The sequence below is a fragment of the Carcharodon carcharias genome, chromosome 28, assembly GCF_017639515.1.
Source record: "Carcharodon carcharias isolate sCarCar2 chromosome 28, sCarCar2.pri, whole genome shotgun sequence".
Taxonomy (NCBI): Eukaryota; Metazoa; Chordata; class Chondrichthyes; order Lamniformes; family Lamnidae; genus Carcharodon; species Carcharodon carcharias.
In genome coordinates, this window is record NC_054494.1 from 28,387,975 (window position 1) to 28,415,351 (window position 27,377).

Consider the following 27,377-nt stretch of genomic DNA (forward strand, 5'->3'; position numbering starts at 1 on the left):
AATCAGTTCTGTGTTGGTCTGAGGGAATGAATGTTTTCCACAGGACCAGGGGCAAGATTTTGAGGTTGGCGGGCACGATCGGCGGCCCGGGGAGCAGCTGGGGAGCGGATTGCCCACCACGATCGGCCCCCGACTGAGATTTCACGCTGGCCAATTAAGGGCCAGCCAGCTTGAAGCGGGCGCCGGAATGGTCAGCGCTGCCAGGGTTGGGGGCTGGGAGGAGGGTGAGTGCTGATGTCAGTGCGGGCAAAGTGCAGAATGAAAGCTCCGCTGGAGGCAGAGAGCTGCCTTAGGGAGCTGAAGGCTTCGAAAGGTACTAAATAAAGATTTTAAAGTCAGAGCAAAAATGTCCACGCGTCACCAACAGTCACCGTCCGTCGATTTTTAAAAAAATTTAATAACGGAAACCTCATCCTGCCCGTGGATGAGGTCTCATGAAAAACGTAAAGGCTGCCTGGCCAATTCACTCGTCCGCCAACTGTAAAGTTGGATGGACCACGGAAAATCATGGACAATTACAACTTTAATGGGCTAGTTGCCCTCTTAATTGTCAGCAGGCAGGCTTCCAACTTTCGCTTGCGCCTGTCCAGTGAAATATCATATGAGCACAGGATGACATCGGGACGCTCGCCCGTGTCATCACGTGCCACTTTACGCCCGAGAGGGTCAGGCGCTCACCTGCCCGCCGACCTGAAAATTCTGCCCCATTGTCCTTCACCTTGTGCCATCGGATCTTTACTGTCCTGCTGAGCCCTTAAAAAGTCAAAGCAGTGGTGGAAAGTGCGCTTGCACCTTCAATGCCCTGTTAACTGGAAAATCCAACGATAAATGAAGGATATCATTGCGAAGGCTTAGAGGGGTGGGGTGGGGTGGAGGATATTAGGACTCTTATCAAAAAGCAAACAGGCATTTTGTGGGAGGAATAGATGGTTCTGGAGGAAATGCAGTTAACCTTCTAACTATACTTCGTGATCTTTTTGCAGTTGTCGAATACACACTCTCATCCACTCTACAGTAGCTGGGGAAAAATTATTTTCTCACATTTTGAATGTCGAAAGAAAAGAATGTCCAGAACTGAAAGTAATCTCCACTTTCTGAACGTATGAAAAGATTGTCATTTTATTTAAGTTTAGTGCATTTTTATGGTCTTGGGGGGAAATGAATGTTTTTTGTTTAAAATTAAATGAGAACAAAGTGTTTCTTGATTGAAGGGTCATTATTTTAAAACTATTACACATAGAATCATAGAAATTTACAGCACAAAAGGAAGCCATTGGACTAAGCAAACCTTTGCTGCCACTTTGAAAGGGCAAATGTCCGAGATTTTGCCAGTTCTCAAAACGAAAGGAGTCAAACCTGCCTATCGCAGAAAAAAACACTTTCTATTTAAAGAGGTTTTACTTGGATCTTCCATTCCAATTGATTCTTCACCTGTGCTGCACTGACAAGGGTGGAGAGTTAAGTAGAATTCTGGGATCGGGGGCAGAGAGAGACCCCATGAGAAGATCTCGCCGAGTCTCCGAGCAGACGGTTTTTGAGCAGCAGTGCTATGGATCTGAGAACAAATTGTCATTGTAGCCACACTTCAGGGCACAGAAAGAGATGAAGTTATCATCACAACGCCTGTTTATATGTTTAAAAAATAACAGGGAGTCAAACCTCCCTATCTTAAAAAAATAACAAATGCTTTCTATTTAAAGGGGTCTCACTTTGGTCACGACCTACGAGCCAGTTTATGAGGGATGTTCACAAGGTTGCTTAATTTGGGGGAGACGGTGTTGAAGTGGTAATGTCACTGGCCTGGTAATCCAAAGGACTAGGCTAATGCTCTGGGGACACAGTTTTAAATCCCACCACAGCAGCTGGTGGGATTTGAATTCAATTAATAAAAAATCTGGAATTGGAAGCTAGTCTCAGTAGTAGTGACGATTAAACAATTGTTGACTGTTGTAGAAACTCACCTGGTTCACTAATGTCCTTTAGGGAAGGAAATCTGCCATCCTTACCTGGTCTGGCCTACATGTGATTCCAAATCCATAGTAATGTGGTTGACCCTTAACTGTCCTCTGAAATGGCCTAGCAAGCCACTCAGTTCAAAGGCAGTTAGGGATGGGCAAAAAATGCTGGCCTTGCCAGCGATACTCACCAATGAAAGAATAAAAAATTGGCACTCAACGGTATCTTCAAATGAATGGTGACAGCTTGCAGCAAAATACATTACATTTTATAGAAGCTAACATGAAGACAAAGATTGCACTGAGATATTTGGCATTGGAACAGATACATCATCTGATGGAGTTTGAATAGGGTTGCCTGACATGTCTTTCCTCATTGTGTACCACTTCCCACATCATTCAGAAAGCCAAGATTCTTTGTTACCCAATTGCACTAAATTGTCGGTCAATTGGTCATCATCTCAGGACATCCCAATGAAGTATTTGTGAAGTGTAGTCACTGTTCTAACGTAGGAAATGTGGCAGTCAATTTGCACACAGCAAGCTCCTTCAGACAGCAGTGTGATCATGACCAGATAATCTGGGATTGTTTTATTCGTGAGGTTGGTTGAGCATTAAAAATTGGCCAGCAATCAGGGAGAAAAACTCTAAGATAAAAGCAAAAAACTGAGGGTGCTGGAAATCCAAAACAGAAACAAAAATCTCAGCAGGTCTGGCAGTATCTGCGGAGAGGAACACAGTTAACGTTTTGAGTCCGTATGACTCTTCAACAGAACTAAGGAAAAATAGAAAAGAGATGAAATATAAGCTGATTTAAGGGGGGTGGGACAAGTAGAGCTGGATAGAGTGCCAGTGATAGGTGGAAATAACCAAAAGATGTCATAGACAAAAGGACAAAGAGGTGTTGAAGGTGGTGATATTATCTAAAGAATGTGCTAATAGGTGGCATTAATGGTAGAAAGCAGGATGAGCAAGGTACAGATAGCCCTAGTGGGGTTGGGGTGGGGGGAAGGGATCAAATTAGGCTAAAAGGTAGAGATGGAACAATGGATGGAAATACATCTCTCAGGTCCAACCCTGACATTGTCATCAAAGCTGCTGACAAGGGTGGTGCTGTTGTTGTCTGGCGCATTGACCTCTACCTCGCGGAGGCTGAGCCTCAACTCGCAGACACTTCCTCCTACCTCCCCCTGGCCCATGATCCCACCACTGAACATCAAGCCATTGTTTCCAGGACTGCTACTGACCTCACCTCCTCTTCCACAGCTTCCAACCTCATAGTCTCTCAACCTCGGACGGCCCGCTTCTACCTCCTACCCAAAATCCACAAACAGAACTGTCCCGGCAGGCCGATCGTGTCAGCTTGTTCCTGCCCCATGAAACTCATTTCTTGCTATCTGGGCTCCATTCTCTCTCCCTTGTCCAGTCCCTTCCCACCTACATCCGTGATTCCTCTGACACCCTACATCATATCAACAATTTCCAGTTCCCTGGCCCCAACTGCCTCCTCTTCACCATGGACGTCCAATCCCTCTACACCTCCATCCCCCACCAGGATGATCTGAGGGCCCTTAGCTTCTTCCTCGAACAGAGGTCCGAACAATCCCCATCCACCACTACTCTCCTCCGTCTGGCTGAACTTGTTCTCACACTGAACAATTTCTCCTTCAACTCCTCTCACTTCCTCCAAATAAAAGGTGTGGCTATGGGTACCTGCATGGGCCCCAGCTATGCCTGTCTCTTTATGGGGTATGTGGAACATTCCTTGTTCCAGTCCTACTCCGGCCCCCTTCCACAACTCTTTCTCCAGTACATCGATGATTGCTTCAGTACTGCTTCATGCTCTCGTCTGGACTTGGAAAAATTTATTAATTTTGCTTCCAATTTCCACCCCTCCATTGTTTTCACGTGGTCCATCTCTGACACTTCCCTTCCTTGACCTCTCTGTCTCAATCTCTGGTGATAGACTGTCCACCAATATCCATTACAAACCCACCGACTCCCACAGCTATCTCGACTACAGCTCCTCACACCCCACTTCCTGTAAGGAATCCATCCCATTCTCTCAGTTCCTTCGCCTCCTTCGCATCTGTTCTGATGATGCCACTTTCAAAAACAGTTCCTCTGACATGTCCTCCTTCTTAACCAAGGTTTTCCACCCACGGTAGTTGACAGGGCCCTCAACTATGTCCGGCCCATTTCCTGTGCATCCGCCCTCACAACTTCCTCCCCCTCCCAGAAACATGATAGGGTCCCCCTTGTCCTTACTTATCACCCCACCAGCCTCCGCATTCAAAGGATCATCCTCCGCCATTTCCGCCAACTCCAGCATGATGCCACCACCAAACACATCTTCCCTTCACCCCCCCTATCGGCACTCCGTAGGGATCGTTCCTTCTGGGACACCCTGGTCCACTCCTCCATCACCCCCTACTCCTCAACCCCCACCCACAGCACCTTCCCATGCAACTGCAGAAGGTGCAACACCTCTCCTCCCTGTCCAAGGGCCCAAACTTTCAAGTGAAGCAGCATTTCACTTGCACTTCCCTCAGTTTAGTCTACTGCATTCGCTGCTCCCAATGCGGTTTCCTCTACATTGCAGAGACCAAACGCAGACTGGGTGACCGCTTTGCAAACACCTTCGGTCTGTCTGCAAGCATGACCCAGACCTCCCTGTCGCTTGCCATTTCAACACTCCACCTTGCTCTCATTCCCACATTTCTGTACTTGACCTACTGCAATGTTCCAGTGAAGCTCAACGCAAACTGGAGGAACAGCACCTCATCTTCCGACTAGGCACTTTACAGCCTTCCGGACTGAATATTGAGTTCAACAATCTTAGATCATGAACTCTCTGCTCCATCCCCACTCCTTTCCGATCCCCCTTTTTTCCAATAATTTATATAGACCTTTCTTTTACCATCTATCTCCATTATTTTTAAATGTATTTCCACCCATTTTTTTATCTCTACCTTTTAGCCTGTTTCGATCCCTTCCCCCCACCCCACCCCCACTAGGGCTATCTGTACCTTGCTTGTCCTGCTTTCTATCCTTAATGTCACCTATTACCACATTCCTAAGATAATATCACCACCTTCAACACCTCTTTTCCCTTTTGTCTATATCACCTTTTGGTTATCTCCACCTATCACTGGCCCTCTATCCAGCTCTACCTGTCCCACCCCCCCTTAAACCAGTTTATATTTCATCTCTTTTCTATTTTTCCTTAGTTCTGTTGAAGAATCATACAGACTCGAAACATTAACTGTGTTCCTCTCCGCAGATGCTGTCAGACCTGCTGAGTTTTTCCAGGTATTTTTGTTTTTGTTAGGGAGAAGAACTCTCCTGCTCTAATGCCAAAATTGTCATGGGATTAATTCCATCAATGTGAGGCAAACTTGGTTAACATCTCATCAGAAGGATGGCGACTCCAATGGTGCAATGCTCTGTCGGCACTGTGCTGAACTGTCAGCTTAGATTATGTGCTTCAGTCTCTGGAGTGGGACTTGAACCTGCAACTTCCTGGCTCAAAAAGACACAATCGTTGTGCACATAGCTTGATGTGGATATCTGTGCAAGAGTTCCCAACTTAGATTTGTACCATGCTTGATGGGGACGGTAGGGCACATGTGGGGTTGGTTAGCTCAGTTGGCTGGAGGGCTGGTTTATGATGCAGAATGATGCCAACAGCATGGGTTCAATTCCTATAGCAGCTGTGATAATCTATGAAGGCACTACCTTCTCAGCCTTGCTACTTGTCTCAGGTTAAACTCGCCACCAGTCATCTCTCTCTCTCTAATGAGAGAGCAGCTTCTGGGATTACAGTGACTGTCACATTTTAAGCATGAATCTTCTTATATCCCTAATCTGCTTTATTTGCAGACAGGTAGAAGAGACCTGGGCGACTGCATTAACTCTGTCAATGACTTCTCATCATGAAGTTGTCACCTGTTGTAGACAGTAAAACCTAAACTTAGCCTGGAGCAGAAAAACAGCCCTAGATACCCAAAATAGTGATACTAAAAAGAGAATACGCTGGAAGCACTTAACAGATTAGGCCCCATCTGTGGAGAGAAAAGCAGAGTTAACATTGCTGGTCGATGACCTTTCATCAGAATTGGCTAGAGTTGGAGTTGAAACAGCTTTTAAACAAATAAGAGGCTAGGGAAAGGGAAGGAAAGAACAACAGGGAAGGCCTGTCATAGGCTGGAAGGCGAGTGTGAATGAATGATAAAAGAGATAATGGTATAAGGCAATATTGAGTGTTAATGGGGAATTGTGATATCTGTCCTTTGCTGGGTCTCTCACAGGAAGATAACTAGTGAATGACAGGGATGGGGAGGAAAGGATGATGGCTGAGCCTCCCAAGACCATATTAAGCAAGGTCCCTACTATCTGCCAATGGTGGAATGCTAACAATCAGGAGGGTTTACGATGCTCAAATGGGGGATCCAGAAAAAATCAATAATTGGGGGTAAGGGAAACGTAAAACACAAAACCATATGAAAGAAATGAACGTCCTGTTCATTCCTTAATGTTGATCGCAGAGGAACATTCCAACCCATTCACAAGTGAACAGTTAATCGCTGTTCAGTTGAACTGTTTGCCTGTGGGAAGCAGAAGAGGTGCTATTAATCTCTCCTAATGCATCACCATCTTCCACTGCCTAACCTACATGTTCCCCTTGGGTGTCACGTACAATACATTGTCTGATCACTTGCGACCCAACTGTGAGGAAGGTGGGTGCCGGGAACTGCCGGGTTGTAAGTGCGAGTCTTTTGTAGGCCCCTTGAAGCCGGGCACCAGTGGAAACACTAGCTGAGCTGTCAGACGCCGGAGGCTGCTGTCTTCCAGCTAATTTCATCACCGAGAGTTTTGAAGTGTGGAGTATAAGCATAGAGAAGTGGCCATTTCAGAGGTGCCACGTCATTGTTTGCAGCTGTCTTTTGTTTTCACACGTCTTGGAAGCAGGTTATGTAGAACTCCTAAAAGCGCCAAAACTTTTGGAACGAAAGCCGACATGTGTTCCGAATTATTTTCCTTTTCCTGCTCGACTTTTCTTGTTTCACTAGAAGCTGTTGCGAAGTTTGTGGGGAAGCATTCTACTCAAAATATTCAGCGCAGTACAGCCATTTAACAGTGATTGACAATTAACAGTGCGCTAGAGAATGAGACGCCAGTTTTAAGTTTGGCTCTTTACCTTTTAAGATGCGGGGTTTTTCAGAATTAAGTGGGGTAATTTGTTGGATTCAAAAATGCATTCAGTCCTGAGGAGGCTTTTGCTTAAAAAAAAGGCAACTCAAGTAGCCCTAGCCACAACATAAAATTAATTTTTTAAGACATGAACAATCTCACAAAATAACAGAATGTGGACTGAAGCCGATCATTCCCCACACAGTGAGCTTTAACCCTCTGATAGCCCACTGGGTGACATGATGGTTTGCTGGTGCTTTCCCGATGGGCAGTCATGGGAGGCACGGTTATAGTTTTCTGACTGGCATCTCAACTAAAGGAGAAAGGGTGGGAGTTCAGAATGAACGAGAAAGGATGAAGACATGGAAGTGGAAAAAACATCAGCTAGGTAAATGACAGCAGCTAAACTGTACAGTGTGTACATTTCTGAATTAAAGATCCCTTTGGCACTATTTAAAGAAGAGCACCATGTCCTGAGCAATGTTCCTCCGTCAAGCAACGCCACAAAAATGGCCCCGCTTGGTCTTTCATCTTATTGTAGTTTGTGGGATTACTTAGGCTTGAAAAGAGTCTCATTGGAATGACCCATACAATACGAGGGCCTGATTTCAATAATTTTATTCATAATTGAATGATTAAATGTTAAAAACTGAACTCTTTGGAACCAGCGTAACTTTTTGGACCATGTAGACTTTGCACCTCTAATTGTGTGCAGGCTAATTTTCCTTTAATTATGGTTTTACATTTTGCACTTGTGTCTTTGAAGACAGGGGCACGAGCCATTTCCAACAGACCAACACCCACGGGCAGACTTCTAGCCTTGACACTCCTACTTCCTCTTATTTTTGGCTGCAGACGTGTAGACCCTTTTTTTTATATGTAGCTTTACAATTTTGCTACAGTAAGGCTGTCAAAATCCCCAGGATGACCTTGAAATCTCCAGAAATTAAAGATTAGTCTTCGGGTGTAAGCAAATCCAGGAGAAAAATCTAGGTGGGGGGGGGCATTGAAAAAAATATCATCAATTTTAGGGAAACTGTCTTTGAATATTTTGATTACTATTTATAAAAATAAAGGAAAGAAAGCCAATGAGACTGACGGCCAAGAATGATCCAGTTGGGGAATGGTGTGTCAACTCAATTTCTGATTGGCATTGGAAAGCAATACTCTATGAGGATGGACATGTTGGGGAACCAATGATAGCACCAGTGGTAGCAGTATAGGGGCCAGGCGGTCTTGTGATGAAACCTCCAGGAATGTGTCTAATCAGAGTTTGCAGCTAGAGGAAGTCAGATTCAGTCATGTAGAATTGGGGGACTGGCCCATGGTTTTGTTCTGCTGCAATAAAAGCAGTTGAGTGGGGGCATTACAGATTAGAGATTACATTTAGGGCAAAGGAAATCATGTAATATCGCTCCAATCTCCTGAGAGCGACACCTCTGTTGAAACTGCAGAGAGTAAATTGCGCAATGGGATTGAAAAGTGTGGGATTTGATGGGATTCGCACAATGCAAGTTCACCTGTTTCAGCTATGTGATAACGTCATTAAATTAATCTATTTAAATCATTAAATCTAGCCCTAGAAGAAAATTGCATGTTATGTGTTCTAATTTAAAGAATCTTTCTGGAAGAGATTTTTTTCAGTCTGTTATTATTGCTGTGTTTGTCCTGAGGCTTCTATTGAGTAAAATGTATTGACTCTGGGACAGTTTCTCCACTATCTACAGGGTTAGGAGTGTGTAAGAATGCACACTAATTGTCTGGCTGAGTGTAGCTGCAGCAATACACAAGATCAATACCACCCAGAACAGGCTGGAATCACTGTCACTAACTCATTATCACCCCTTCCACTTCCACTTCACTGTGGCTGCAATATGTGGTCTCTATAGGATGAAGGATTTTGAACTGTGCAGGGCCACTTCCTCCAATGAATAGTCATCAATTCAAAGTTGCCTCGAAGAGAATGTGAAGAAAGGTTAGAGGAAACTTCTTAACATGAGGGCTTTTGGAACTTGGAAGATTGTGCTGCAGAGAGAAGCTGAGTCAGGGACCATTGCATTTTTTAAGAGAAATGTGTGTACGTATTTGAAACAGGAAAATGAGAAAAGCGGGCAGTGGGATACATTTTGGATTGTTCTAGCAACGAGTGGCAAAAGCTCGGCTGACTGGCCTCTTTCGTAATCTAAACTTCTATAATTTATGGTCAATGCCACATTGTTGTTTGTAGGAGCTTGCTGTGTGCAAACTGATGCCATGTTTCCTACATTATAACAGTGATTACATGTCCTGAAAATAAAGTACTTCATTGGTTGTAAAGCACTTTGAGACATCCTGAGGTCATGAAAGGTGCTATATAAATCTAAGTCTTCCCTTCTTTCTTTGGTTCGCTCTTGATACTTTTCAAGTACCATAGATCACAGTGTATGAGATGACCCCATTTTTTTGGTGCCAAGAATCATGTTTAGGCCTATTCTGGGCATATAATTCGTTTTGCTAAGAGATGTTATACTCGGGTTAGGCGCCAGCCTCAATTTTTCACCTCAGAAATGCCTACTTTTACTCACTTTATAAATTGGTCCGTGGAAGAAGAAAGAATCTGCCCTGAAGAAATTGACCAAGACCAAATGCACCGTGAGAACAGGGACCAGCCACTGGCCTGACCTTGAGAAGCATGTATCGAATGGGTCCACAAAAGTCATCAGGATGGTGACATTGTCATCAGAAATGTCATGTGTGTATGGGGAGATGGTGGAGTAGTGGTGATATCAATGAATTAGTAATCCAGGCTAAGGCCCTGGAGACATGGGTTCGAATCCCACTACGGCAGCTGGTTGAAATTGAATTGATAAAATCTGGGCTATTTTTAAAAAATAGAGCCAGTCTCATTAATGGTGACCATGAAACCATTGTCAATTGTTGTAAAAAGCTACCTGGTTCACGAATGTCCTTTAGGGAAGGAAATCTACCATTCTTACCTGGGCTGGCCTACATGTGACTTCAGACTCATAATAATGGCTCTTAACTGCCCTCTGAAATGGCCTAGCAAGCCACTCAGTTCAAAGGCAATTAGGGTTGGGCAACAGATGCTGGCTTTGGCAATTAAATGTTCCCTGATGCATACTGCATGGAAACACCCCTGCCAATCAGAGTCCACTTGCCAACAGCACTCTCTTCTCATGCAGTATAAATTGTCGTTCCGTTTGCAGCTGGTATCCTTGCGATCTGTCCTGATGAGTGCAAGACAAAAAGCTTCAACAGCATGTCTCTTTTTTTCAGCAATGCTCAAGCTCTGTACTACCAAATGATCACTTCTTTTGTAATTTTTACTGTAAAACTCAAATGATAGATTTAGCCATAAAGAATGTGAGAAATAACACATTAGTCCAGAAACGTTTGGTTTAACCGAGCATTGAAATTAAAAGTAGCAGCAGCTTGTTGTAAATACAATATACTTAGTCTTAGCAAACAGAGCAAGCTTAGTGAGCAGCTGTGCATTTTTTGTTAAATAATGTCAACACTCAGGACAGACACGAACTTGAGTTTCTACGCCCCTTTTCTTGAAAATAAATCTTTTTTATGAATCTGTCCTTGCAGTACCAATTCCGAGATATGTTCAAATCTGTATGAATTCCTCGCTTGTCTGTCATGTGAGGGGCTGCTTCGTCAAAGGGATAGATTTGCCAAATGAGCTCCAGGCACTATCTGTTGGAGCCCATGTCTCCCACTTGAAACATACTTGCCACCGTTGTCAGAAAGCGGCCATTCCATGTTTCCTGGATTTCTCGGGACATTTTTGTCAAGGCAAAATGATCAAAAAGCTTTGGAATTTTGCAAGAAGCATTTGTGCTTTCTTTCATAGGATTGCCTGTGTGCCGGCAAGGTAAAGCACAATCTGAAGAAGTTATGGCTTTGCAGTATATGTTGCAAGATCCAAGTTTATAATAGCAAACACCAGCTTAGACATACATCAAGATTGTCTAATGTGTAGGAAACAATGTATTGCACTAGTGAAAATAATATTTTGGGCACATGAACGCAAGTTTTGCAGAAACATTTGGGCCTTCACTTTAATAAGCACCTAGAGGAGACTGAAGCCAGCATTTGCAGACATGTAGTACTCAAAAACCTGACAGAAGACGATGGAAACCCTAGAAATGTGTTATTATAACAATAACAACTCAATGTTATACTTTAAAGATAATTATCTCATATATAATTGAACCCTTGGACTGTGGGCTGAATTTTTAGGTCCCAATTGGGGACAGCATGGAGGGGTGTGGATGTGGAACTTTGCACTGTAAGCCAATAAAGTTTCATTTAAACTGTATTGTATTAATCCCTTTGAATTAGGTAACTATGCTTTTATTTCTTTTATTTTAATGAATGTAAGCTGGTTATGGTGGAGTCCTGTGGGCAGAGTTTGCCTCATGGTGGCAGAGGCTCAGGTAAGAAGATGGAGCTACGGAGAAGAGCTTTGATGAAGACATCGCTGAGGCTCATATTGAACTTTGTAAAAATAAGGACACTTTCAACTAAACAGACACATACACGCGCAGGCATGTCAGCCAAGTCCCGGAGGTGGTGGTTTGCCACAGACCTTTCGTCTACAGAAACTCAACTATACAATGGTCACTTGGGAATATGTGAATGGCCTTTTTCCTGCCCCAAGGTAATGTGATCACAGCCATTGTTGGTATGCACCCAGAGACACCCCTCCCACTACTGAGGATGGGAGATGGTCTTGGATGGTCAGGATGGGGTTAATAATCCAATCAGGTGGTCCGATTTAAGATATTGCCTTATGTGCCAAGGGCCAGGGTCAGGATGGTGCATAAAGCCACAGCCCTCACGGACATTGTTAATACAGTCAGTAGAATGGTCTGGTCAGCCATTCCAAGTTGCACTGTTGATGGACTGGCCACCTGAGATGGACTGTAGCTCACTGGATTCCTAAGCAACCAGTGTCAATGTGAGTATGTACAATTGCTTAGAGCTTTAATAAAGGTGTTTCACACTTAGTGTCCCATTGATGTCAAGAGTAGAGACAAGAACTTTTAGATCAACAAGGTGAGGGGTGGGGGATGGCCTTGCAGTGCCTATTAAGGCTGACTGTTGGAGACCACCTGGAATTTTCCAATTGGCCTCCAGGTCCCTGGAGGATCGAGGCTTGGAGGCGGCCTCCAAGTGGCAGACCAGGGACCCAGCACTTCAAGACCCACCCCGCCTGCCTGGCTTCAGCTGCAGCTGTAGGCCACTCTGCTGAGGGGTTCCTTGTTTGGTGGTGGTTACTGTGGTGACCCAGCTTCTAAGAGCTTTTTTTTCAAAATTAAAAATTTTTAAAGTTGAAGAGTGGATACCCCTAACTTGGGGCACACTCTGCCTCACTCACCTCGAAAAGTCTCCTCCTGCTTCTTCTGAACTGGAGGGCCTCTTATTGGCCTTCAGTGTGCTTAACTGGATGAGAAAACTGCCCTTTGGCCACTATATTGGCTAATTCATGGAAAATCACAGATGATTCACAGTTCCTAACAGTGCAGGCTTCTGACCCACAATTGAGCCCAATGAGTGGGTCCTGAAGCCCACAAGGAGGTATCTTGCCCCGTAGCACTGGATGTTAGTGTGCTGAGAAGCTGACTTCAAAAGTTCACAGGATAGAGATTATTGTCCGACGGAGTAACATGAATTACAAAATCGTTTGAATGTGACTTGCGTTTTAAAGTACAAAAGTAGTCTAAGGTTATAATAAAACAAGTACTAATTGCAGTTAGAGGCAATTATGGTTAAATCAGTGTTCCTCTCATTACAGACGCAGGGATCAGTCTAAATTCAAAATTAGTTTGGAGTTTGATGGAAAACCAGTGGAAAGCTAGTTTGGATGTGGATTGTGAATAACCTGATGCCAATGTGTTCCAAATGGTTGTCTAATCAAATTAATTGAAACCGTGTAAATCCCTTCTTTCTAAGGGTCCCTAGATTCAGTCAGGGGGCAAATAGTAAGTGATTATAGAGGCAATTGTGTCCTTTCAGAGAGAGCCTGATATGTGGCTGCCGAAAGAGATCAGGGACAGTGGCTCAGTTTTGGATTGCTCTGGCAAAGAGCCAGCCTTGGGTACAAAAGGCCGAATGGCCTTCTCCTCTGTTGTAAACTTCTATGACGAATAGACTTTATCCCGTGCATGGAAACATGTTATCTGAAGCAGTTGGAGCCAAATACAACAATGATGGTTGTCATGGGTGACGGATGACATCCTTTTGGAAAGTCATTGCTAAGTTTTTAGCTTTGCGTCAGGATGAGATATTACAGCTGATATCCTGAGCAATGAGGCGCGTGCATGTAAATGGAGGAGTACAAGTGGTCACTGAAGTAATAAGTCCATGTGTAAATCGCACAAAAAAAATGGAAAAAGTGCCCTGCATGTCCACAGTAGCAAAACACTATTTTATTTCCATGCATGTTTTTTTGTGATTTTTGCATGTTAGTTTGACAATAACATTCTTCCTAAGTTAGAATTTTCTAAACATTGGTGAACTGTATCTATTCCTGTTGCTTCTACATTACGAATTAATTTAAGCTGGGAAAATCGTTTCGAAAGTCGCTTTTGAGAAAATGTTAAAAAAAAACAGAATGCAAGACAACTTGGCTAATATAGCTTCAGCACATCAGGAGGCCATTCGTCCCATTGTAATTATGCTGGCTCTTTGAAAGGACTGTCCAATGAATTCACTCTTTCACCAGTGCCCCTGCGATTTTCTCCCCTTCCAGTATTTATCCAACACTCTGAAAAAGTTACACAACCGCATCATTTCAGGCAGTGCATTCCAGGTCACAACAACTCGCTGCATCAAAATAAAATTCTCCTCATCCCGCCTTTAATTTTTAAATTTTATTTGCTTTGTCTTAAAGCCAGTGACGTCTGGTGCTCCCAATGGCGTCTGGCATGCTGTTAGTTTTTGAAATTTTCTCAAAGCAACCGTGGCTTTCAAAACGATTTTCCCAGCTTAAATTAATTCATCACGTAGAAGCAACAGGAATAGATACAGTTCACCAATGTTTAGAAAATTCGAACTTGGGAAGCATGTTATCGTCAAACTAACATGCAAAAATCACAGCATGTGAGACTGTAATATGCATGGAAATAAAATTAGTGTTTAGCTCTTGTGGATATACGGGGCACTTTTTCCATTTTTTTGTGTGATTTACACATGGACGTGACCACTTGTACTCCTGTATTTGCATGCACGCGCCTCACTGCTCAGGGTATCAGCTGCAATACCTCATCCTGACGCAAAACTAAAAACTTAGCAATGACTTTCAAAAGGATGTCATCCGTCACCCATGACAACCATCACGGCTGTATGTCAGGTGAAACATGCTGCAGAGCATGCTTGTTGTGTTAAGAATAGGCTGGGTCTCATATGGACTTTGACATTTTGACTAGCAGTCTTGACGTGATCAACATGATGCACAACTATTGATTGAAAAGAAGCATTTGAGGGCAATGCACTTGGGTGGGATTTGCAGTACTTGCAGGCTTGCTCTCCTAGCCTGCTGAGTTTTTGACTTTAGCTACTATACGTTGAGGAAGGGGCTGAATGGAGGCCACAAAAGGGGGTTGCACTCTTTGAGCATCTGGTTAAATCCTGACCAGAATGCAAAGTGCTTTAGCAATGAACAAAAGTTCAACTCAATAAATCTCAAATCACCCCGTTGGTGTTACAAACTGAAGTAGGGAATTTTAACTTTGGATAATTTTCCTTTCAACTGTTCTGGTGTATTTGTATTTGAAGCGAACACGAGCCGTGATTTCCGTTAGCTAACAAAATCTGATTTAAATAGATGCCTGCACTTTATAAAACAGTAATCGTTTTATATCACAGAGCAGACTGTGAATATTTACACTTAGGATCCTCCCTTATTTACCAGCTGCTAAACTAACTGGACTGAGACCTGAGGAAAAGAGGAATTTGATGTGGACTGCTGTGCAGAAACATGGATGCTGAGGAATGAGGAGTTTAGGCTTCCAGAGAGCTTTGAAGACTTGGAGATGACTGTGAAAAGTGGATCTCTCGGAAAAGTGGAAAAGAGGCGTTGACAATAGTGCAGGAAGGACCTAGTTTGATTATTCTCATCAGAAAAAGGCACATTTAATTGGACAGGGCACGCGCTGAGAGGGAATGGGATGTCGAAAGAGGTGATAGAAGGACGGACAGAAGGAAGATGGTCAAGAGGAAGGAAAACAGCAAAGGATGAGTCTGGAGCGTCTAAAGAATGAGGGATTGCAAGCAGAATTCAGGAAAGAGGCCTGAGGCAGGGCAGTTTGGAGAAGGGAGAATTGAGACCGATGTTAGCTCTCTGTTTCTCTCTCAGCATATGCTGCTTGACCTGTTGAGTAATTCCGGGATTTTCAGTTTCCATTTCAGATTTCCAGCATCTGCAGTATTTTACTTTTGTGAGACCAATCCAAGGCCACTAGTGAAAATGAAACTTTAACGATTGACCAAACAAATAATTGCTGCACATTTTTTTTTGGCATTTTTCTCCCTGAGCAATTTTATCCCTGCCTGCCCTGTAGGTTCCAATTTGGGAACAGGATAGTTCCTAGCATCTTCTCCAAGAAAAGGACCATTGAGTACATTTACTTTAATAGGCAAATTAAGAGATTTTTAAAAATTGCACAGCAATTTTAGTTTCATTACAAAAGGTACAGGAGTCCATTTTAACTGCCCTGTTGCTTTCAATGGGAAAATGATTCAATACATTGTGATAATAAGGGCAATTTCTGCTTAAAAGGGGCATTACGGTTATTCTAGGTAGCCAGATATGACTACAATTTGCAGTCATGACTCTTTGTGAAGATAAACTCATCACAGCACTTCCATGTCTCATCACAATTTGTGAACTAAAGTCAATGCTGTAATTTTTTCATGTCTTAATTATACAATTCCCAGGGTGATGAGGCATTGCTTCCAGCGTTGTCTCAATGGATAGGGGTGAAAATTGGAGAACCACTTGCAGAGAAGCATGTTTCCCTACAGTGGCAAAATGAAGAAGGCCCCCGATATGGCAAGTTAACCCCCATACTAATTCAAAGATTGTGCTCCCACTGAATGAGACCTCACACTGGGAGCAAGATTCTCACAATTTTGGAGCAAACTACTCTTATGTTTTACAGCCAACTGCGCCCCTTTTAAGTATTCAGAAAGTATTGCATTCTGTGTACACAACACACACTCGTGCTTAATCTTTGGCTCCAATTTTCCATTTGCAAGTAGTCGGCCTCAATTGTTCATTTATCTATAGACCAGATTGTGTGAGTACCACAATCCTGGAACTCATTATTGTAAGTGTCAAATATCAGTGCTAGAAATTAACTTTCTGTACGACATCTGTCATAAACCTCTCCTTAGCATGTTTATTCTGCATAGATTAATAAATGCATTTAAAAATGGAGGGAAGTCATTTTATTTTGCATTTTGATTTTAACTATAATGTTGGCCCGATTCCAGGGCAGCCCTGCTGTACCTTGCCCAGTTAGTTATTGGAAATGTGTGAATACTGGGCTGTTAATGTTGGCAGTGTCCTTGAACATGGTGTTACCACATCTGAATCAGATCTTTTCCCCAAACACATGTACTCCCAGGCTAGTCATCAGAAAAAGGAACCTTGACTGATCATTTTCCACTCACTAATCTAATGGTGCTGAGGCTAATTGTCACCACCCCCACCCCACTCACCACTGCCCCAGTTGAGGTCAACCAGCAGCACAAACCACTCTCAAAAGGACTGCACTTTGTAGCTTTTTAATAACTAAGGCAGGAAGCAGAAACAGTCTGCCAGCGAATGATGGTTGGTGTCGAGCAAGCATCTGACCAAATGTCAAGTATTGCTAGATCATAATGGAAGCAAAGATGTTACATCACTCATTTTGACTATTCTATAGTCTGTTACTGATAGTTAATGCCTCATCTCTTTTTACAATACAAGCTGGTTCCTGTAGTGTCTTGTAGTGTCTGCCTTGTTGAGTGGGTAGCATTTTTACTTTCAAAACAGGGGTTTGTGGGTGTACAAGCCCCACTCCGGAGTTGTGAACACGTTATCCAGGCTGGCATTCGAGTGCACTATTGAGGGAGTGCTGCACTGTTGGAAGTGCCCTCTTTTGGATGAGACATTAAATGAGCCCCTGTCTTCCTCCTCAGCTGGGCGTAAAAGACTCCACACGCTAATTGAAGAAAAGTCGGGGTGCCTTCCCTGATGTTATGGCTAACAACAACAACAGTTTGCATTTTTGTAGCACCTTTAATGCAGCACTTCACCCCAAGGCACAGCACAGGAGCGGTTATCAAACAAAATTTGAGGAGTTAAAGGATTTAATCCAAAATTAAAGGAGGAGAGAGTGATGGAGAGGAATAGAGGGAGACCTTAGGTCAAGGCAGTTGAAAAACATGGCAGCCGGTGTTAGGGCAATAAAAATTGGGATGCAAATTTAGAAGAGGTTTATTCCAATTTTGGTGTATCCTTCACCCTGCTGTTAACTCTAGGAATGAGACACTATCAATGTTAACAGCTTTATTTATGCGTTTGGAGAGTCCAAAACTAGGGGGTTATATTTTTAAAGATATCCACTAATAAATCCAATAGGGGAATTCAGGAGAAACTTTACCCAGAGAGGCATGGTTAGAATGTGAAGCCATTCCACATGGAGTAGTCGAGGCAAATAGCCTATATACCTTTAAAGGGAATCTAGATAAATGCATGAGGGAGAGAGGAATAGAAGGATATGTTGATAGGATGCAATGAAGTGAGGCGATAGAAGCTCTTGTGGGCATAAACACTGGCATAGGCTAGTTGCCTTTGATGAACTGTTCTGTAAATTCTACTGTAGCCCTAAGTAATTGGCTCGTTAAGAATAATATCCTTAATATTCTGCTCTCCAGTAAAATATATACCTCCATGTAAACATAGGTTTTTTTACACTAACCGATAGATGCAGTTATTCTCTTCCAATTTGCTTTTTAACTTAAGCACAACCATAGGTCTAATAACAGGTGGGTTGACAAACTGGAATAGGAATGTACTTGGCCATGTATTAAAACGTCTGCACTTAAAAAAAAGAGTGCATTCCTATTGTGGGTTATATATGCCGAATTGTACCTGACTAGCAGTGTTCCCACATAAGCTGCATGAGTGCCCAAATGTGCAGCAACCCAGAATCTACCGCAAAATGCCACAAGCAAGCCATGTAAGACCCAAGTTGTTTTTATGGTGCACATGTGCAGCCAGATAGCGATTTTAAAGGTCCCAACACAGTGCAGCAAACAAGCCCGCACTGCAGAGAAAAAAAAATAAAGAAAACATTGTGAACAAGGTCATCTGAGCAGCTCTGAACGTAACCAGCTTCTAAATGGCGTTGGAACGAGAGCTAGAATTACTGCCTTAACCTCAGAGTCATGAAGCTGTTGCAATATGGAACCTTTTTAGTTTTTTTTTACAATTCCTGTGGGTTTTTTTTTTCCCTCCCTGTTTCTTTGCTGGCAAGTTGCAATCAGTGGAGGAGCTTGAAGACTGGTTCATGGTGAGATGGGGATGCAGTTTTAATTCCAGATGTGGACGACGCTGGGAAGGTCTCACTTATTGACTGTGCCCTAGACCCGGCGAGAAGGTGATGGCGGGGCTTCTTCTTGTAGTCCGAGGGCTGATGGCATTCCCACGATGGTGCTAGGCAGGGAATTTCAGGATACTGACCCAGGAACATGGTTATACGTCCAAGTCGGAATGGTGGTGGGAATTGGAGAGGAATGGGGGGGAGGTGATTTTTTTTGCGCTGAAAATTATGGGCGGGATTTTCAGTTCGGGTGCGTGGGCGCGCGTGAGAGTTGGCAGCGCGCCCCCTGACAATTAAGAGGGCTATTAAGCCCATTAGTTAAATTGAAGCTTTCGCTGTCTGTCCAACCTTACAGTTGGCGGGCAGGAGAAGTGGACAGGCGGCCTTTACATTTTTTTGCGAGACCTCATCTGCAGGCGGGATGAGGTTTCCAACGGCGATTTTTAAAAAAAAACAATAAAAATTTTTAAAACTTATTTTTCACCTGTTCCTGTTCATGTGGCAGAGTCACATGAGGTGACATGTTTTCCTTACTTTTCAATTGTTTATTTTTAACGTTAAAAGCCTTCAGCCCCCTGAGGCATCTCTGTGGCCTCAGGGAGCGTTCACTAAGCGCAACACCCCGCCCAGGCGCAGACTTCAGTGCTCGCCCTCCTCCTGCCTCCCACTACCCCCCCACCCCGCCGGCAGTGCCGAGGTTATCAGCATTGTCTTTCACGCTGGCCGGCCATTAATTGGCCAACCAGAGTGAAATGGCATTCGGGACCTGATCGCTGGCAGCAGCCCGATGCGCGGACACTCTTGAGCCTGCTCACCTCGCCCGCCCGACCAGGGGAAAATCCTCCCCCGTGAGTAGTCTGGACAGAGTAAAGGGGGAGAAACTCTTCCACTTGGCAGAAGGGTCGAGCCAGAGGACACTGATTTAAGATGATTTGCGAAAAAACCAGGGGCAACATGAGGACAAGCTTTTTTCACACGGTGTGTGGTTAGGATGTGGAATTCACTGCCTGAGAGCGTGGTGGAGGGGGATTCAATTGTGGCCTTCAAAAGGGAGTGGGGTAATTATCTGAAGAGGAGAAATTGCAGGGCTCCAGGGAAAGGGCAAGGGAGTGGGACGAGCTCAATAGTTCTTACAGAAAGCTAGCATGGAAGCAAGAGGCCAACTGGCCTCTTTGCATGCTCTAAGTATTGTGATTCTACGCTGCTGTTCCGAAGAGATTGTCGCTTGTCCTGCAGATGGTAGAGGGCACATGGGAGAGAGGTGCTGTCAAAGTAGCCATAGAACCATAGAAAAGTTTGGATGCAGCAAGAGTCCATTCAGCCCATCGTGTCTGCCCTGGCCAAAAATCCCACTCTCCAACACCTGGAACTCACCACCAGCTTAGGCAGTGAAATCCAGATGCCCATCGCCCTCTGGGTGAAAAGGTTTTTCCTCATGCCCCCTCTAATCCCTCTAATCACCGTAAATCTATGCCTCCCTGGTAACTGACCCCTCAGCTAGGGGAAACAGGCCTTTCCTGTCTACCCTATCTAGGCCCCTCATGATTTGGTAGGCCTCAATTAGGTCACCCCTGAGCCTCCTCTGTTCTAAGGAAAACAGCCCTAGCCCGTCCAAGCTCTCCTCATAGCTGCTGTCCTCCCACGGCCTTGGTGAGATGCTGCAGTACGTCATGTAGATTGAACAACCCTGCACTCAAAGTGCACCGGTGGTGAAGGGATTACATACTGCAGTGCAATGGCATGGCGCCTAATAAAAAGAACTGTTGCTACATGCTGTTGTCCAGTGGCTGTGCTAGCTTTCAAAGTTACTGATGTTTATTTTTTTTTTATAAGCTGTTGGAACAGGAAATTAATAGTCCGTTAGATGTGAATTGTGTGACATATGTCTCACGCATTATTCCAGAGAATGATGTTATGCTTATCTTGGAGGATGCAGAGAACATTCTGGGATCTTTGTTCTACTTCTGTGCCCAAAGCTTTTTCTTATGAGGATGAATTCTACATTAAAGTGCCGTCACTGATTTAAATCACAATGAATTTGCACTGGCCTTTGGGTTCATTCCATTATTCAAGATTATAGGATTGGCAGTTATCCTTTTCAGTTAAATGCAGTGGTAGGCTTTAGCAATGCTAACTAGAGTTAGGGTCCTATTATTGTCCAAGCAAAACTGCCTAGGCCTCTGCAGCCAGTAAGTTAAAATGCAGGTACAGCAAGGTGGATCACAGGTGTCTGACTGCACTTATATAGGGCTTTGGTGAGTCTACACCAAGAGTACAGTATTACAGCTTTGGTCTCCATACCAAAGAAAGGGATACTTGCCTTAGAGGTGATGCAATAACAGTTCATTAGGTTGATTCCTGAGATGAGAGTGCTTCCCAGGAGGAGAGATTAAGTAGAATGGGCCTATACTCTCTGGATTTTAGAAGAATGAGAGGAGGTCTCATTGAAATGTATAAAATTCTTGACTGGCTAGATGTTGGGAGGTTGTTTGCCCTGGCTGAGGTGTGTAGAACTAGGGGTCATAGTCTGGGCATTAGGGCCCAGCCATTTAGGACTGAGGTCAAGAGAAATTTCTTGACTCAGGTTGTGAAACTTTGGAATGTGAGCTGTGGATGCTCAATCATTGAGTATATTGTCATGACCATGGATCCTATCCCCAAATTACTTATGGACAAATTGAACTTCCAAATGAGAAATGTGGTTTTCTTAAAAAAAAGGACATACAAGAAAAAGCCGGCTGAGACTGTAAGGTAACCACTTGCTGGAAAATTCCCATGTGGATTACTTGACCAACTCGTCCAGAGAGAACGGAATGTCAGACCTAAAAGGTTTGACCTGACCTACTTCAAACGGAGGCACTTCAAAGGAAAAGATACAATGCAAACTGAGCAGTAATCTCCTGTGGTTGAAGAGGTAATGGAAAATGATTACCGTCTCAGCCGAAACCACCTCCTGTTGAGTTATATCCCAGACTGTGAACATGAACTGAGTTGAAAAGATAACAGTTCTTGGCAAAAGACATGTTTTTTTTTTCCATTCCAGGAATACACAAGGAAAGGGGTTTAAAAAAGCCAACTGCAACCCTAGTCCTGTGTGCTAGCCTGGTATTCTGTTCTGGTATGTGTGTGTGCTACGAAGGGCACAGCTGAAGAACACCAACGGGGCATCACTGCACTTGCAAGTAAACAAGTCTTCTCTCTCTCATTGCTGGAAGCAAGGCACAAGTCAGCAAAGCCACAGTCAAAAAGAAAATGGGACAACTCCTTTCAGCTAACCTGCAGAACCAAGAATCTCTAAACCAACAGTTCAACTGCCAAAGTCAGCGCTACCAGAATCACTCAATTTAACAGCTGCAATGTTTCACCATCTATTCCTCGTGGCCAGAGCACTGATTCGTATATCTTTTTACCTTTTATTTTTGGACTCAGTTTCTCATTTCTAATCTGTGTGTATGTTTGTTGCATTTTTATTATTTTTTTCTCATGTTTAGTAACTAATAAACTCACTCTTTCTTTGAATCAGGACAGCCTGGTTAAATTGGCTCCTTTTTAAAATGTAAATACATTTGGACTGGGAAAAGGTATCCACGCGGGAAGGGATCCTTTTCAAATTAACCTTGTTGCGACCAACCGAGGGGGTTGAATAAAGAGAGGGAGTCAATGCATCCCTCCTCACCCGGGAGCACAGCAATTTGGAGTACCTCGTCCGGGATCATAACAAATTGGGGGAACCTCACCTGGGGACTGGTAGTAACCATATTCAATTTGAGGGCGATAGATTTTTGAACATGTAAGGGAATGAAGGAATATGGGGATAGAGTAGGAGAATGGAGTCGTGGTTAAAGATCAGCCATGATCTTAGTGAATGGTGGCACAGACTCGAGGGGTCTTGTAGCATACTCCTGCTGCTATTTCTTATGTTGTTGTGCAAGAGGGAAGAAAAATAAAATTGATTATTATTTATTTAATAACAGATTATTGCTGGCAAACACATACAAGATAGACCATTGATAGCTCCCAAGTAGCATCCCTGTTTCTGCCTCACCTGTGGGAGTTATACTCACAGGAAGGATCACTCTTGGTTCACCAACAAACCTTATTTGAAGATTTGGCCTCTGCCCCCACTATCTCACCCCCAATCCCTATCAACTTTCTCCCCGCCGCTAAAAAACACAAGAAAGACTTGCATTACTGGGGTGGTGGTGGCATAGTGGTATTGTCACCAGACTGGTAATGCTCTGGGGACCCAGGTTCAAATCCCACCACAGCAGATGGTGGAACTTGAATTCAATAAACATTTGGAATTAAAAGTCTGGTGATGACTGTGTCGATTGTCATTAAGAACCCACCTGGTTCACTAATGCCCTTTAGGGAAGGAGATCTGCTGGTCTGGTGACTCCACACCCACTGCAATGTGCTTGATGCTTAAAAATGCCCCCTGAACAAGGGCATTTAGAGATGGGTAATAAATGCTGACCCAGCCAATGCCACCCACATCCCACAAACAAATAAAAAAAGAATTATGTGGTGTTTTGCATGATCACAATTCCCGAAGAGCTTCAAAGGGCCTGCAAAGCACAGTCACTCCTGTAATGTAGGCTTCTGGAAGCCTACAAAGGTTTTCCCTTTGAGAATGACGCGAGAGATACAGGCAGACCTGTTATGCAACTGCATTGGTACCAGAGCCATACACAAGTTGCTGTCAGACTGGGCACTGCAGACCACTAGGTCCACTAGACCTTGTGCCACAATACTCACAGGCTCTTAAATGTGTCTTGCTCTACATTTCTTTCCATCCAGTTAAAAGGCAAAATGTTGTTCCATTTGCCTTGAAGATATGCAAAAGAGGGAATGAAGGCCATAATAATGTGGTACTTTCGTAAGCCAAATAGTATTTCATTCACTTTTAGTTGGCCATCATTGCATTCTGTAACAATCCACAGATTTTGAACGCTGGGAGTTAATTCAAAATATTCCAGTTTGTTTCAATCTACGCACACATGACCCAAACTTCCACAAAAACACACTCCTCATTCTTGGAGCATGTGTGTTTCATCGTGTGAGGCAAGTTTCTTTGCAGCCCGAATGAAATTCCAGTCAAGACCTGAGCCAGAAGCTGATTGAAATGATGGAATTAATATTGTATTTACTGATATGAAAAGACTCTTCTATTGGCCAAGCATAATAAGCAAAGACATTATGAAAGGTACATTGATGAAAAGCTTCAGAAACAGAATTTAACCCTTTATTTAACCGTGACTGCACTGTGGAGCGGAGCATCTTATCTGTATGCTGCTTGGTATCCCTGTCTGTGGAAGTATTGATGTAGCTTACAGTGTTTTGGGTGAGGTATTAGACAAGATCCTGTATGCTTACTCTGATAGCTTGGGTAAATGTTAAAGAGCCCACAGCATTAGTGGCAGAGCACTTTTTTTTTATTCATTCATGGGACATGGGCCTCGCTGGCTGGGCCATTATTTATTGCCCATCTCTAAATGCATTTGCGAAGGTGGTGGTGAGCTGCAGCGGTTCAAGAAGGCAGCTCAACGCCACTTTCTCAAGGGCAGTTGGGGTTGGGCAATAAATGCTGGCCCAGCCAGCGAAGCCCACATCCTGTGAATGAATAAAAACAAGTACAAAGCTCTTACAGTCTATACTGCAACATTTCTCCCAGAACCGACACCAGCAAAAACAGAATAACTAGTGATTCATCTCATTGCTGTTTGTGGGACGTTACTGGCCTAGACTAGATAGCGAGGTAACCAACAGCTTCACTTGTTTCCTCCTTTAAGAAGCATTTATCACATGATAAATTTAACCAGTCCGTTAAAATAAAGGATCAATGCTGTTTTCTTAAAAGTAATTTGATTTTGTGGTGCTTTCAAGATTCACTTGGGAACTCATGAGGGTAAATCCCATCATGGGAGTCAGTGATATCTTTTAAGTTTCAACACAGTGAAACACTTCTAAGCCAGAGTTCATCGATGTTTTTGAGGGAAAATCTATCACAAAATATTTACAGTTTTTGCAATAAATCCTGAATATTATTCTTTTAATTCCCTTCTTATTAGTGAATTCTCCTGGAGCGGGGGAAGGGGAAAGGATATTGCGTTCTTTATATCGGTCAAAGGCTACTCAGCAGTGCAGACATTCCTGTCTTGCTGCCTCTAGTCTTTCTTCAGTCTATCCAATTAGATACTCACTCCGGAGCCTATCATTTTTATGTCTAAGTTAATAAAAGCCTAGGCCTAAGGAAACCACACTGGGTTCCTCACCACGAGGAAGAAAGGAGTCCCCAATAATTCTTCCCATGAGGAATGTTCCATTTTTTTCTCTCCCTTCTGCACTTGTACACCCTGTCAAAGTTCAAGGGATTACCGCAGATTGGGGCAGAATTTGCCACTGAGCGGGTGGGCGTGTGCCCGACCACTCGAGTGCCAAGTAGTGCATGACGATGTCAGGCTCGCCCCAATGCCATCGCGCACTTGATGTATTTCAGTCAGCGGGAGCGCTCAGCTGCTTGGGCCGCACCCGCCATGAATTAAGAGGCCAATTAAGGCCATCAAAAAGGCAACTGATGCCGATTTTTTGTTGCCCGTGCGATTTTACGCTCAACGCACGGGAAAAATGGGCAGGCAGCCAGCCGACAATTTCAAAATCCTCATCCATGGGCGGGATAAAAAAGGGTCGGCAGCATTGCCAGGGTCAGTAGTGAGATGGTGCTGGTGACTTATTGGTACTTGGCAGCTTCATCTCTGTTCGGGCCTTCATTGTTAGCATTTCCAGGCTTCATTTTCAGGAGTCCTTGGTGTCTCCAAGGACCTTGGAGAATTCGGACCATGTGGACCCCTCCAGGTATCAGACAGCCTTTTGTTGCCCTGGTAATGGGGATTGTGGTCTCCACTTGAGGCACCTCCTCTGAGGAGGAAGAGAGGGGCAGAAGGGAGAGGAGGCCAGGTGTCCCTATGCAGCCTCCAGGGGAGGGACCCGTGGGAGGAGAGGCACAGGGACAAGGGGCGCAGGGCCAGCAGGAAGCCCAAGACTAAAGGGGCCGCAGAAGATGCCACTATCCTGCTGCCAGGGTTTACAGGCAGCTACCTCAATATGTCCAAGATGCAATGCTGAAGGAGGCTCCACTTCTCAATGGAGACAGTGACCTCCATCTGTCAGATGATTGGGCCTGAGATCAGCTCCAACTGTGTGGGTGACACCCTATGCCAGTGGCTCTGAAGGTCACAGTGGCCCTCAACTTCTATACCTCTGGCTCTTTCCAGTGGGGGAATCTGTGTGGAGTCTCCCAATCAGCTGTCCACAGTTGGGTCAAGCTGGTGACAGAAGCTCTGTTCAGGCGAGTGAGTATTAACTGTTATTCATTTCCATATGGATGAGGCCAGCCAGGCTGAGCGATCCAGGGGCTTTGCAGCAATTGTTGGGTTCCCCCACATCCAGGGTGCTATAGACTGCACACATGTGGCCATCAAGGCACCAGCGGGTGAGCCCGGTGCCTTCGTCAACTGGAAGGGCTTCCACTCCATGAACATGCAGATAGTGTGTGACCGCAGGATGCAGATTCTGTAAGTCTGTGCAAGGTACCCTGGCAGCTCCCATGATACTTACATCCTGAGACACTCCCAGGTGCTGAGACTCTTCAGTGCTCTAGCCAGGCTGGATGGATGGCTGCTGGGTGACAAGGGCTTTCCCTTGAAATCTCCACCACCCAAGAACAGAGGCAGATTAGCAGTATAATAGCTACCATACCTCCACAAGGGTGGTGATAGAGAGAACCATAGGTCTTCTGAAGATTTGCTTCCAATGCCTGGACCGTTCGGGGGGAGCTCTACAATACCCCCCAGAGTGGGTGTCACTGATAGCGGTTACAAGCTGTGCTCTCCACAATCTGGCACTGGCAAGGGGGGAGCCTCTGGAGGAAAAGGATCTTGAGTCAGCTGCCCAGGCCTAAGATGATGAATACAGTGATGAGTCAGAAGAGGAGCACGGTGAGGAGAATGTTGAGGGTATGGAGGCCGACCTCTGTATCCTTCAGGGGGGCAGGGACACCAGGGACACTCCTTCAGCCAGGCTGCCAAATAACCATTACCACCTCATGCCAGGGCTGTCACCTCCATCCTGGATGTCAGAAATGACCTTGTCCTTTGACCCCAAAGTCCACTCAGTGTCTGTGCAATAAGGTTTCGAGCCACCCACGTCCAGCATTACACACTGGCGTACCCTGCACCACATTAAATAAAAAAGGTGAAGCAGACTCAGGGCATTATGACAAGAGAAAATTTATCTCACGTTGACAGTGCAAACAAATGAACAGAACCTTAAACCCCAGACGAATAAACACAAACATAACATATCACAACAGAAGATCACCCATGACCAGTCCATCTGGTGCTTATGGTGCCTTAAACTTATGATTGTGGCTGTTCCCTCCTCGCTGACATCGGCATTGGAGACAGCCTGCTGACTCTGCTGTTTTGTTGGCCTTGATGACCTTAGCGGTCGTCCTCTGGCCCGTGGAGCTTGTGCTGGCCCTGCCTGGGAGGGAGTGGCCAGTGGCATTTTCCCAGACACCGCAGCCTCATCAGATGTCACGGTCACTGGCAGAGGGGCGGAGGAG

At 44.4% G+C, this 27,377-nt stretch overlaps 1 protein-coding gene across 3 annotated transcripts in view; it reads left to right on the plus strand.

Moving 5' to 3' along the window:
- zcchc24 (zinc finger, CCHC domain containing 24) overlaps positions 1–27,377 on the plus strand; it is a 214,974-nt gene that overhangs the window by 70,599 nt on the left and 116,998 nt on the right. The window contains exons 3-4 of one of the 3 annotated variants that reach the window (XM_041176358.1): positions 11,539–11,817; positions 21,795–22,249. The exons of 1 other annotated variant lie outside the window; for it this stretch is intronic. In XM_041176358.1, coding sequence (XP_041032292.1) covers positions 11,539–11,817; positions 21,795–21,818 — 303 coding nt within the window. In that variant the 3' untranslated portion in view covers positions 21,819–22,249. Of the gene's footprint in view, positions 1–11,538; positions 11,818–15,072; positions 16,826–21,794; positions 22,250–27,377 lie in introns of those variants that run through there. One more of the 3 variants, XM_041176359.1, reaches the window with a different exon arrangement.